This window comes from Plectropomus leopardus, chromosome 1, assembly GCF_008729295.1.
Source record: "Plectropomus leopardus isolate mb chromosome 1, YSFRI_Pleo_2.0, whole genome shotgun sequence".
In the NCBI taxonomy this organism is placed as follows: domain Eukaryota; kingdom Metazoa; phylum Chordata; class Actinopteri; order Perciformes; family Serranidae; genus Plectropomus; species Plectropomus leopardus.
The window spans coordinates 24,982,369-24,995,374 of NC_056463.1; the positions used below are offsets into that span (position 1 = coordinate 24,982,369).

Consider the following 13,006-nt stretch of genomic DNA (forward strand, 5'->3'; position numbering starts at 1 on the left):
GGCAAGTGCATACAAAGATAAAGTTATTGTACATATACCCAGTAACTCACAGAGGCACTACAAATTTCATTTCTGTACAGTGTTATAAGCTCATAGTTCTCTCTCTCCGTCCCCACTGTCCTCCTTGCCTGAATTCTATCTAATAAAGGACAAATGCCCTGAAGGATGATTCAATAATAAAGGACAAATGTGAGCAGCCTAAGATGGCAGAGCAAAGGGGCAGAGAAAATGAAATTGAATAGGTTAGAGGCAATGATAAAAAGAAGTGGAGAGAAGGAAAAGAAATGACAGAGTGGAAGCAAAGGAGGAGGCGTAAGGTTAAATGAGAGAAACTAAAGAGAGAGGGTGTGTTTGTTTGTGTCTATCTGGGACCCAGACAACATTCTGCTGCTGGCTCAGTGTGATCAGTGGAGAGCTTATCTGCTGTCTGTCTGCCAAGGGAAACACACACGCACACACACACTTGAAATGAACATGAATCAAAAAAAGTCTCCTACCCTGATGGCAGGAGACTAGATAAGAATATGAGACAGTCATCAGATAATAATTTCCTTATCAAAAGTTGAACTGATGTCAGATATTAAATTTAAATTCAAGTGATAAAGGGGGATTTGACATGTTTTGCATGTTTTTTCTTTTGAAAAATATTCTGTAAATTGTTTCAGTATTTCTAAAGCCAAAATTCCATCAGAATACACAATCAAGATATTCTAAAACGGGAAACAAATTGACCTGAATCTGTAATCTGACCATCTGGAAAAGACAAGGTCAGAGATATACTGTAGTGCACTGCAGTGTACGTGTGTATGTGTTTGTCATGATGGACATATATACAGTCAGCATGATCAAAGTCATTCAGGAATAAAACTCTTGTCACACCTGCCCGAGTGCAAGAGAGAAAACAGAAGAGGGGTGAAAATGATGGACAATGACCTCTCTCTCTCTCTTTCTAGTCATTCCTATAGTCACTCACACAATGTGTTGACTCCAGAAAAAAATGTAAATTTGAGAATCATAAACTTAACTCCTATTATGTTATTTATCTTGAGCAAGTACATCTACACAGTAGGGTTTCAAAAAAATCGATACTCATTTATTTATCAATACTAAAAATTAGTATTAGATACTCACTGCCAACAGTATCAATAGCAACTGTGCCGTCTTTGCCACCTCATTGACACACAACTACACACACAGCACCACTGCAGACAGACAGGCAGGCTCACAGCCATGTCCCTCACTAGCAGGTGAATATGTTAGTTGTCGTGCACAACACTGTCAGCTCGCACTTGCAACCTACCGTTCCAACTCTATTTGCTCAGTGTAGAAAATATGGTACAAAGTCAGCAGAAACTCAGAAAATAAACAGGCCTGTAAAGGAGTACACATGCATGTCATTGTCACTTTTTTTTTGCTACCTCAGACAACCTAAAAATAATTTTGTTATTGATATCTTACAGTGAGTGTGCTGTGTTTTGTTTTTTATTCGCACTACCTGAGGCAACTTAAAGATATTGTTCTTATCTTCATTAAAAATATCGTTTTATGCCTCTTAACTGTCTACATACGTAAAATACACCTGAGGGCATGTGGACTCCCATTTTGACGCCTTGAGCTCAGCATTTCATGTGGATGAGACAGTGGAGCTGTTGAGGAGCAAAGGGTGGACCTGAATCATTAAGTGTAGCAACATCTCTAAAACAGCCTGTGGAACTTCAAGCCTCATAAAAAATGCTATATAAAAAGTTATACAAGTTAAAAAATTCAGTCACGTACAATGTGAATGTGGGAATTAGCCATAGAAAATCAAAACCTGGCTTTTTTGTACCTGGCTATCAACATGTTTATTTCTGCTGTAAAGTTGGGCATTTTAACATGGGGTTTCATCTGTTTAGGAGCCAGCCTTGAGTGGCCATTCAAGGAAGTGCAGTTCTTGGCACTTCTACGTTGGCTTCATTTTTCAGCCCCTAGGTTGCTGCCTGGGTGGATCATTCCCCCTCGATATATATAACAATGGCTGCTTTGCAGTGAAGCAACAAATCACAAACACAGAAAATATGTCAACTATTGTGAGTAAACATTATGTATCTCTCTGTCTCTCGTCAGATCTCCCAGATGATCTCTGAGGACTCTAGAGACGGCTTGACTGAGGCTGCCCTGAACCGCTACAACACACACTCTCCTTCACACACAAATTCAGCATCACATTCAAACTCTCCTTCCCACACGCCACCTGTAACCACGACAGCTTCAACAACCACTTCTGCTGCTGCCTCCTTCTTTGCCAGGTAAGATCAGAGCACTGCATTCAGTGCTTGCCATACACATCTGGAGCACGTCACCCCGCTCATGCATGTGGATCACCTGGCATCCTGCTTAATCTGACCTCTCCACACAGTGCCAGTCGTTCTAATATTAATGGTGAGCAGATCTGAAATAGCGTTCTGATATTGGGATTTTCACAATTAATTAAAAACATTGAATCATACAACACTGATATGAACAGTGGTTCTGTTTTTTCTTTATTCCCATAAGGATCATAATTTTAGGATTTAGCGGAATTATAAGGACTAGAAGAATCAGTATTATAGATGATGTTGAGCATGTTAATTTCAGCAAAAACAAGGATGTGAGATGCATCTTACCTGCTCATTTGTGCAAGATTAATCCTCGGGTTTAGACATGCCCACGTTCTGACTGTTACGCTGATGTCTCTCAATTTCTCTGATAGAGCAGAAAGAATGAAAGAAAGAGCAACAAACAAATACACTGTTGTAAGATAAAGGTGTTAGAAAAATGAAATGCTATTATATACTGTGCACAAGTGTACTTACTTATCTTTTTGTGTGTTTATTTATAAATCAACTATCCAGTCAACAGCCATCAATGAGCCATATAATCAAATCTAGAGAAATGCAGAGCGACACAACATAAATAAGACACGGGTATTCTGGGTAAATTATTGATGAATAAACATGGCATGCTTAAAATGAATGAATACATTATTCATGGGTAACACAAGACTATGAGCGTGTCACAGTGTCTGAAGTATTGCTGAGACGTCATATCTAATGAGCTGCTTTAAATCACATTTTAAATGATACTGATGGTTTCCCTTCTCACTCTATCACATCTTCTCCTCTCCTCACATCCTCACGTCCTCACATCCTCACGTTCTCACGTCCTCACATCCTCACGTCCTCACGTTCTCACGCCCAACTCGACAAATAGTGACACCTGGTCAGTCGCCCATCACGTAAAAATATCAATCAGTCAATCATTTATATGTCACATGAAATTATACAAGGTACAGCTGTGTACCAGTGAAATGTGATTCCATCAGCTCCTTTAACTTGTGCTCTGTAATTCCAGACTTTTTTGCGCCTTTTTACATTGTTTGCTTTAAAAAAGTCCATCTTTCCAGATGGTTCCTGATATCCATGGTTTCTGATGAAATGATTAAACTTTCCTCAAATCCCAACCCCAACAATATGGCCACATAGTTGCTCCTCCTAAACACAATGGGACAGCATCACACGTTCCCACCATCAAACCAGTCCTTACTCACAGTAAAGCAAAAAAATATGATGTGCTATGTACTCTCCTGCATCAGTTTTGGATGTCAACATCAACATCAACACACTCTTTCTTTAGCTTTCTTTGTATGACCCCCTACACTGTCAAGGAACAAGGCCATTTTACACACACACGCACGCACGCACACACACGCACACGCACACGCACACATCTGGTTGACATTCCAAAAATACAGCCAGCTGTCTTTTGGCAGATTTATGAGCATTAACCATCTAAGTGAAAGGACAGGGTTTGTTTAATGGTGCAGGTGTCACTGTCTGTGGACATGTGTGCATGTCTCTCCTGTTTTGGGCACACACACACGCACACATGCACACACAGGCACTGTTTGTAATTCCTGTCATTTGTGTGTGCATGTAGTAGGATTTAACTTTAGAACTTAATTGGCAAATGGCAACAGTGCCCACTTTTTCACCTTTAATATTTGACTGTGAATGTGTGCGTAGTTGTCTCTGTGTGTATTAGTAAGTGTGAGCGTTTATGGTTGCTGGATGCAGTCAGCCATGCAGTGCTGGTAAATCCCGTGGCTGTCTTGCTCTTTACTCTCAGACGTGGACTGCATACAGACACTCTTATTACATACATACACACACACACACACACACACACACACACACACACACACACACACACACAATCTCCCTCTTGCTCACTGTCTGCACACAACAAAATCCCTGTGTCCACCACATCTCCTCTCACCTGATCCCTCTTCCTCTACATCCTCCTCTTTCTATCCCTTCTCCTGTCTTCATGTAATTGCCTTCTCTTTTGTTCTCTACTTTCCTCCACTCCTCTCCTCCCTTTCATCGTTCTCCATTTGTCCCTTATTTCCACCTATTTCTCCCTTTCCACACTGACCTTTTCTTTACCTCTGCTAATGTGCGTGAGAGTAATATCCTTCATTAGTACCGATCTGTCTGTGAATATGTCACACTCACACAGTAGCGCTCCATCTTCCCTGTGCTGCAGTGGCCCTCTGGGGACGGTGGGCTAGAGGATAGAGACATGCTGTACATGCCTGTGTGTGTGTGTGTGTGTGTGTGTGTGTGTGTGTGTGTGTGTGTGTGTGTGTGTGTGTGTGTGCGCGTGCGTGTGTGTGTGTATGCGTGTGTCCTCCCTCACTGGGGGAAGGGGGTTTCTATCAGTGAAGGAATTTTTTTACTGCATGCTCCGAGAATTGGATCTTTGGGGACTTGGCTGTGTGTGTGTGTGGTTATGTGTGTGTGTGTGTGTATGTATGTGTTGCTGAAGGTAGCACAGAAAATGAATAGGTCCCAAGTGAGTCGGTGAATTGGGAAGGCGTTATTTTGGATGGAGGATGGCTGTAAGACACGGTAATGCCGTCTCTTTCTCTGCCACTGTTTGCTGCCTCTTTTTTCCTTCCATTAAATGATAATTGATCAATAATTAGGCACCGTTCATAACGGTTGATTGATGATCTAAATATCAACTGCCTGATAACATCAAAACCACATTTTTTGTTGTCATTTTTGCTAATGTGTCTTTTTACACATTACACATTGAAGAACTTTATTTTATTTGACAGTGAAGAAGCTAATTTGCTCCTTGAGTGATGTTTTTTATTCCCTCACTGTCTTTTAAAGGTCCAAGGTTTATCATTTAGGTGGCTATATTGGCAAAAATTGAATATAATATACTATTTTTTTTGGTGTATAATCTCCTGAAAAGAAAATCACTGTGTTTTTGTTACACTGGAATGAGCCATTTAAATCTTCATAGGGAGCAAGTCTCTGTCTACAGAGATAGCTATGTTTCAACGCTGTGTTTTTACAGTAGCCCCGAATGGACAAACCAAACACTGGCCACCACAGTTTGCAGCCCCTCTATGATGAGAGCGTTGCAGAAATACAGATTTTTTTATGTGAAAAAAAGCTTTATTTAGTGTTTTTACTTTTTTAAATATGTGGATGCATTTGTTTTGGAGAGGAATAGACCTCTGTGATTAATTTAGCTCTGGGGTAAAAACCTCCTGAACAATGAACACTGAAGGAATTCTATCCTGGAAAACTTTCAACTGGATGCAATCTGCAGTCCTTACTGCTAGACTCCATTAAATCCCCCTAAATATTACACATGTCGGACTAAGGGTATAGAGCATGCTGCTGCATGGAAACACAATTTCTGCATGAATCAAACAGATTAGTGACCAGCTCAGTTTTCTACAGAAGCACAGCCCAACATGTGATATGTGTGTTAGTACACGAGTCTCAAGTATTACGTGGCCATCTTAACTCCATGTCACACACACAGCAACACACAGCAATGTATTCATTTTTTAGAGCTTGGGCTTTTTTTTTGCTTTTTTTTTTTACATTATAGCATGTAAGATGGGGTCTCATTTGGAAGCAGGGAATGTGTAAATTGGAGGCTATATGTACATGTCAATAGATAAGCCAGTCCTCTGTCTAAGCTTGTCTTGCTGACCCCCCACGACACACACAAACACTAACACACCATCGCTCTCTGTCTCTCCCTTTATCTGCCTCCACTGACATCCTGTTAAATAGAGTGTAATTAGCTGCTGAGCATACAACATAGCCTAGAGACACCAGTCATAAATCAGCTGTGTGTGTTTCAAGTGAGCCTTTATATGTACATGTCAAGTGAGAGTGTTTGTAGTTACGAGGAAGGAAGAGAAAACAAAGCAAAAGCATGTTAGTAGCCGGACTATGTGTGACCTGTGGTGCTTTCTAATGAGAGAGAGACACATGAAGGGACTGAAGGGAAGAGAGCCAAGGATGGATAAAGGGATCAATATGTGTAAGGAAGGCTGAATGGATGGTGGGATGGACGAGTGGATAGAGAAGAAGGCAAAGGATGAAAGGATAAAAATAATGGGGGAGGGGGTTAAAATAGAGTGAAAGATAAGGGTTTGATTGTAGAGTGAAGAGTGAGAGTGAGAGTGAAGGTAATGGAGAAAGAGGAGGGGCAAACAAAAGGATTGGGGGTGACAGAGGAAGAGCTGATGGATAGAGAGATGGAGCAGATGGATGGAGAACAAGCGCACTTCACTTTAGGATTCGATTGAAATAGATCCACTCGGCCAAATCCCAGGCCACTTGTCATTAAACGCTACCAATTAGGTGGCGTGTGCATGTGTGTGTGCTATGCTTGAATTGTGCCATAGATTAAACCAGTCAGGGTGAGAGAACATAATAAGAGGGTAATAGTAAACGTATATCAATGGATGCACGTTACCCAATTGATGTGGCTGATGAATTTGAAGGATATATTATAAAAACAATCACCAAAAAAAGCTAATATGTGTTTTGCCCAGGGACCAGCAGCAGAGTAGCTGTGCATGAATCCATCACAATCACATCTCATCCTGAAAGCATCAGCACTGCAGCAGCTGCACAAGCCTGTTGTTTCATTTGTTGCATAGAAAACAAATGTTGATTTTAATCCCTTTTAAGCCTTTTTAATATTGAAAATAAAGCCATATTCTATATTTTTTAAGATACAGTAAATTAATGCACCAATAACTTCATATTATATAATTCACTGCACATTTTTTATACTACATGGGAAGATTTGAGCATTCAAGTGATACAATAAGAAAACCAGTAATTGCTTTTGATTGCATTTGCTGCAATATAAAATCGTAGCTTGCACACAATGAAAAACCAATTAGTTGCCTCCTTGTGGAGCTTTGTTTCATACAGTATATGAACTCTTACACACACATTCGCAGCTACAAACACACACATACAGATTCACACACAAATCTCCTGGGAGAGCTCGTCAAATGGTGAAACGCTTCGTCGTTCTCCGGGTCACTGAATCCACATCTCTCTTCTCCTCCCTCCTTCCTGATCCATCGTCCCTCTCTCTCTTCTATCTCTCGCATTGCATTCTCTCTCCATCACGCTGACTCCCCCCCTCTCGCTCTCATTTCTGTAACCTGCTGCAGTTAATTGAAAGCCAATGGTGTGAGAATATGGCTCTTTGACAGAGAGTGTGTCAGGGCACAAGGTCTTCTCTCTTCTCTCTCTTGCTCGCTCTCGCTCTTTTTATAATCATAGAAATATATGTGAAGATAGATTAAAGCAGAACAGAGCAGGAATCTCTGCCAGAGCAGTTTTAGAGGTCTTTTATTTCATCATACCGTTTATAATGCTGCAGTGTTCAAATAGGATTGTTAGAAAATCTGTTTGTTGGATCTGTGTAAGAGTTCATATACTGTATGAAACAAAGCTCCACAAGGAGGCAACTAATTGGTTTTTCATTGTGTGCAAGCTACGATTTTATATTGCAGCAAATGCAATCAAAAGCAATTACTGGTTTTCTTATTGTATCACTTGAATGCTCAAATCTTCCCATGTAGTATAAAAAATGTGCAGTGAATTATATAATATGAAGTTATTGGTGCATTAATTTACTGTATCTTAAAAAATATAGAATATGGCTTTATTTTCAATATTAAAAAGGCTTAAAAGGGATTAAAATCAACATTTGATTTCTATGCAACAAATGAAACAACAGGCTTGTGCAGCTGCTGCAGTGCTGATGCTTTCAGGATGAGATGTGATTGTGATGGATTCATGCACAGCTACTCTGCTGCTGGTCCCTGGGCAAAACACGCTTTTTTTGGTGATTGTTTTTATAATATATCCTTCAAATTCATCAGCCACATCAATTGGGTAACGTGCATCCATTGATATACGTTTACTATTACCCTCTTATTATGTTCTCTCTCACCCTGACTGGTTTAATCTATGGCACAATTCAAGCATAGCACACACACATGCACACGCCACCTAATTGGTAGCGTTTAATGACAAGTGGCCTGGGATTTGGCCGAGTGGATCTATTTCAATCGAATCCTAAAGTGAAGTGCGCTTGTTCTCCATCCATCTGCTCCATCTCTCTATCCATCAGCTCTTCCTCTGTCACTGCCAATCCTTTTGTTTGCCCCTCCTCTTTCTCCATTACCTTCACTCTCACTCTCACTCTTCACTCTACAATTAAACCCTTATCTTTCACTCTATTTTAACCCCCTCCCCCATTATTTTTATCCTTTCATCCTTTGCCTTCTTCTCTATCCACTCGTCCATCCCACCATCCATTCAGCCTTCCTTACACATATTGATCCCTTTATCCATCCTTGGCTCTCTTCCCTTCAGTCCCTTCATGTGTCTCTCTCTCATTAGAAAGCACCACAGGTCACACATAGTCCGGCTACTAACATGCTTTTGCTTTGTTTTCTCTTCCTTCCTCGTAACTACAAACACTCTCACTTGACATGTACATATAAAGGCTCACTTGAAAACACACACAGCTGATTTATGACTGGTGTCTCTAGGCTATGTTGTATGCTCAGCAGCTAATTACACTCTATTTAACAGGATTCAGTGGAGGCAGATAAAGGGAGAGACAGAGAGCGATGGTGTGTTAGTGTTTGTGTGTGTCGTGGGGGGTCAGCAAGACAAGCTTAGACAGAGGACTTGCTTATCTATTGACATGTACATATAGCCTCCAATTTACACATTCCCTGCTTCCAAATGAGACCCCATCTTACATGCTATAATGTAAAAAAAAAAAAAGCAAAAAAAAAGCCCAAGCTCTAAAAAATGAATACATTGCTGTGTGTTGCTGTGTGTGTGACATGGAGTTAAGATGGCCACGTAATACTTGAGACTCGTGTACTAACACACATATCACATGTTGGGCTGTGCTTCTGTAGAAAACTGAGCTGGTCACTAATCTGTTTGATTCATGCAGAAATTGTGTTTCCATGCAGCAGCATGCTCTATACCCTTAGTCCGACATGTGTAATATTTAGGGGGATTTAATGGAGTCTAGCAGTAAGGACTGCAGATTGCATCCAGTTGAAAGTTTTCCAGGATAGAATTCCTTCAGTGTTCATTGTTCAGGAGGTTTTTACCCCAGAGCTAAATTAATCACAGAGGTCTATTCCTCTCCAAAACAAATGCATCCACATATTTAAAAAAGTAAAAACACTAAATAAAGCTTTTTTTTCACATAAAAAAAATCAGTATTTCTGCAACGCTCTCATCATAGAGGGGCTGCATACTGTGGTGGCCAGTGTTTGGTTTGTCCATTCGGGGCTACTGTAAAAACACAGCGTTGAAACATAGCTATCTCTGTAGACAGGGACTTGCTCCCTATGTAGATTTAAATGGCTCATTCCAGTGTAACAAAAACACAGTGATTTTCTTTTCAGGAGATTATACACCAAAAAAAAAAATAGTATATTATATTCAATTTTTGCCAATATAGCCACCTAAATGATAAACCTTGGACCTTTAAAAGACAGTGAGGGAATAAAAAACATCACTCAAGGAGCAAATTAGCTTCTTCACTGTCAAATAAAATAAAGTTCTTCAATGTGTAATGTGTAAAAAAGACACATTAGCAAAAATGACAACAAAAAATGTGGTTTTGATGTTATCAGGCAGTTGATATTTAGATCATCAATCAACCGTTATGAACGGTGCCTAATTATTGATCAATTATCATTTAATGGAAGGAAAAAAGAGGCAGCAAACAGTGGCAGAAAGAGACGGCATTACCGTGTCTTACAGCCATCCTCCATCCAAAATAACGCCTTCCCAATTCACCGACTCACTTGGGACCTATTCATTTTCTGTGCTACCTTCAGCAACACATACATACACACACACACACACACATAACCACACACACACAGCCAAGTCCCCAAAGATCCAATTCTCGGAGCATGCAGTAAAAAAATTCCTTCACTGATAGAAACCCCCTTCCCCCAGTGAGGGAGGACACACGCATACACACACACACGCACGCGCACACACACACACACACACACACACACACACACACACACACACACACACACACACAGGCATGTACAGCATGTCTCTATCCTCTAGCCCACCGTCCCCAGAGGGCCACTGCAGCACAGGGAAGATGGAGCGCTACTGTGTGAGTGTGACATATTCACAGACAGATCGGTACTAATGAAGGATATTACTCTCACGCACATTAGCAGAGGTAAAGAAAAGGTCAGTGTGGAAAGGGAGAAATAGGTGGAAATAAGGGACAAATGGAGAACGATGAAAGGGAGGAGAGGAGTGGAGGAAAGTAGAGAACAAAAGAGAAGGCAATTACATGAAGACAGGAGAAGGGATAGAAAGAGGAGGATGTAGAGGAAGAGGGATCAGGTGAGAGGAGATGTGGTGGACACAGGGATTTTGTTGTGTGCAGACAGTGAGCAAGAGGGAGATTGTGTGTGTGTGTGTGTGTGTGTGTGTGTGTGTGTGTGTGTGTGTGTGTGTATGTATGTAATAAGAGTGTCTGTATGCAGTCCACGTCTGAGAGTAAAGAGCAAGACAGCCACGGGATTTACCAGCACTGCATGGCTGACTGCATCCAGCAACCATAAACGCTCACACTTACTAATACACACAGAGACAACTACGCACACATTCACAGTCAAATATTAAAGGTGAAAAAGTGGACACTGTTGCCATTTGCCAATTAAGTTCTAAAGTTAAATCCTACTACATGCACACACAAATGACAGGAATTACAAACAGTGCCTGTGTGTGCATGTGTGCGTGTGCGTGTGTGTGTGTGCCCAAAACAGGAGAGACATGCACACATGTCCACAGACAGTGACACCTGCACCATTAAACAAACCCTGTCCTTTCACTTAGATGGTTAATGCTCATAAATCTGCCAAAAGACAGCTGGCTGTATTTTTGGAATGTCAACCAGATGTGTGCGTGTGCGTGTGCGTGTGTGTGCATGCGTGCGTGTGTGTGTAAAATGGCCTTGTTCCTTGACAGTGTAGGGGGTCATACAAAGAAAGCTAAAGAAAGAGTGTGTTGATGTTGATGTTGACATCCAAAACTGATGCAGGAGAGTACATAGCACATCATATTTTTTTTTGCTTTACTGTGAGTAAGGACTGGTTTGATGGTGGGAACGTGTGATGCTGTCCCATTGTGTTTAGGAGGAGCAACTATGTGGCCATATTGTTGGGGTTGGGATTTGAGGAAAGTTTAATCATTTCATCAGAAACCATGGATATCAGGAACCATCTGGAAAGATGGACTTTTTTAAAGCAAACAATGTAAAAAGGCGCAAAAAAGTCTGGAATTACAGAGCACAAGTTAAAGGAGCTGATGGAATCACATTTCACTGGTACACAGCTGTACCTTGTATAATTTCATGTGACATATAAATGATTGACTGATTGATATTTTTACGTGATGGGCGACTGACCAGGTGTCACTATTTGTCGAGTTGGGCGTGAGAACGTGAGGACGTGAGGATGTGAGGATGTGAGGATGTGAGGACGTGAGGACGAGGATGAACGTGAGGATGTGAGGACGTGAGGACGTGAGGATGTGAGGACGTGAGAGAGAGAGAGATGTGATAGAGTGAGAAGGGAAACCATCAGTATCATTTAAAATGTGATTTAAAGCAGCTCATTAGATATGACGTCTCAGCAATACTTCAGACACTGTGACACGCTCATAGTCTTGTGTTACCCATGAATAATGTATTCATTCATTTTAAGCATGCCATGTTTATTCATCAATAATTTACCCAGAATACCCGTGTCTTATTTATGTTGTGTCGCTCTGCATTTCTCTAGATTTGATTATATGGCTCATTGATGGCTGTTGACTGGATAGTTGATTTTTATAAATAAACACACAAAAAGATAAGTAAGTACACTTGTGCACAGTATATAATAGCATTTCATTTTTCTAACACCTTTATCTTACAACAGTGTATTTGTTTGTTGCTCTTTCTTTCATTCTTTCTGCTCTATCAGAGAAATTGAGAGACATCAGCGTAACAGTCAGAACGTGGGCATGTCTAAACCCGAGGATTAATCTTGCACAAATGAGCAGGTAAGATGCATCTCACATCCTTGTTTTTGCTGAAATTAACATGCTCAACATCATCTATAATACTGATTCTTCTAGTCCTTTATAATTCCGCTAAATCCTAAAATTATGATCCTTATGGGAATAAAGAAAAAACAGAACCACTGTTCATATCAGTGTTGTATGATTCAATGTTTTTAATTAATTGTGAAAATCCCAATATCAGAACGCTATTTCAGATCTGCTCACCATTAATATTAGAACGACTGGCACTGTGTGGAGAGGTCAGATTAAGCAGGATGCCAGGTGATCCACATGCATGAGCGGGGTGACGTGCTCCAGATGTGTATGGCAAGCACTGAATGCAGTGCTCTGATCTTACCTGGCAAAGAAGGAGGCAGCAGCAGAAGTGGTTGTTGAAGCTGTCGTGGTTACAGGTGGCGTGTGGGAAGGAGAGTTTGAATGTGATGCTGAATTTGTGTGTGAAGGAGAGTGTGTGTTGTAGCGGTTCAGGGCAGCCTCAGTCAAGCCGTCTCTAGAGTCCT

General features: G+C 40.8%; 1 protein-coding gene across 1 annotated transcript in view; it reads left to right on the plus strand.

The window, feature by feature from the left end:
* Positions 1 to 4,591, plus strand: part of LOC121944145 (putative protein TPRXL) — a 50,335-nt gene extending 45,744 nt beyond the window's left edge. Inside the window, exons 3-4 of the mRNA XM_042487842.1 lie at positions 2,107 to 2,288; positions 4,567 to 4,591. Coding sequence (XP_042343776.1) covers positions 2,107 to 2,288; positions 4,567 to 4,591 — 207 coding nt within the window. The remainder of the gene's footprint in view (positions 1 to 2,106; positions 2,289 to 4,566) is intronic.
* Positions 4,592 to 13,006: the final 8,415 nt, after the last annotated feature.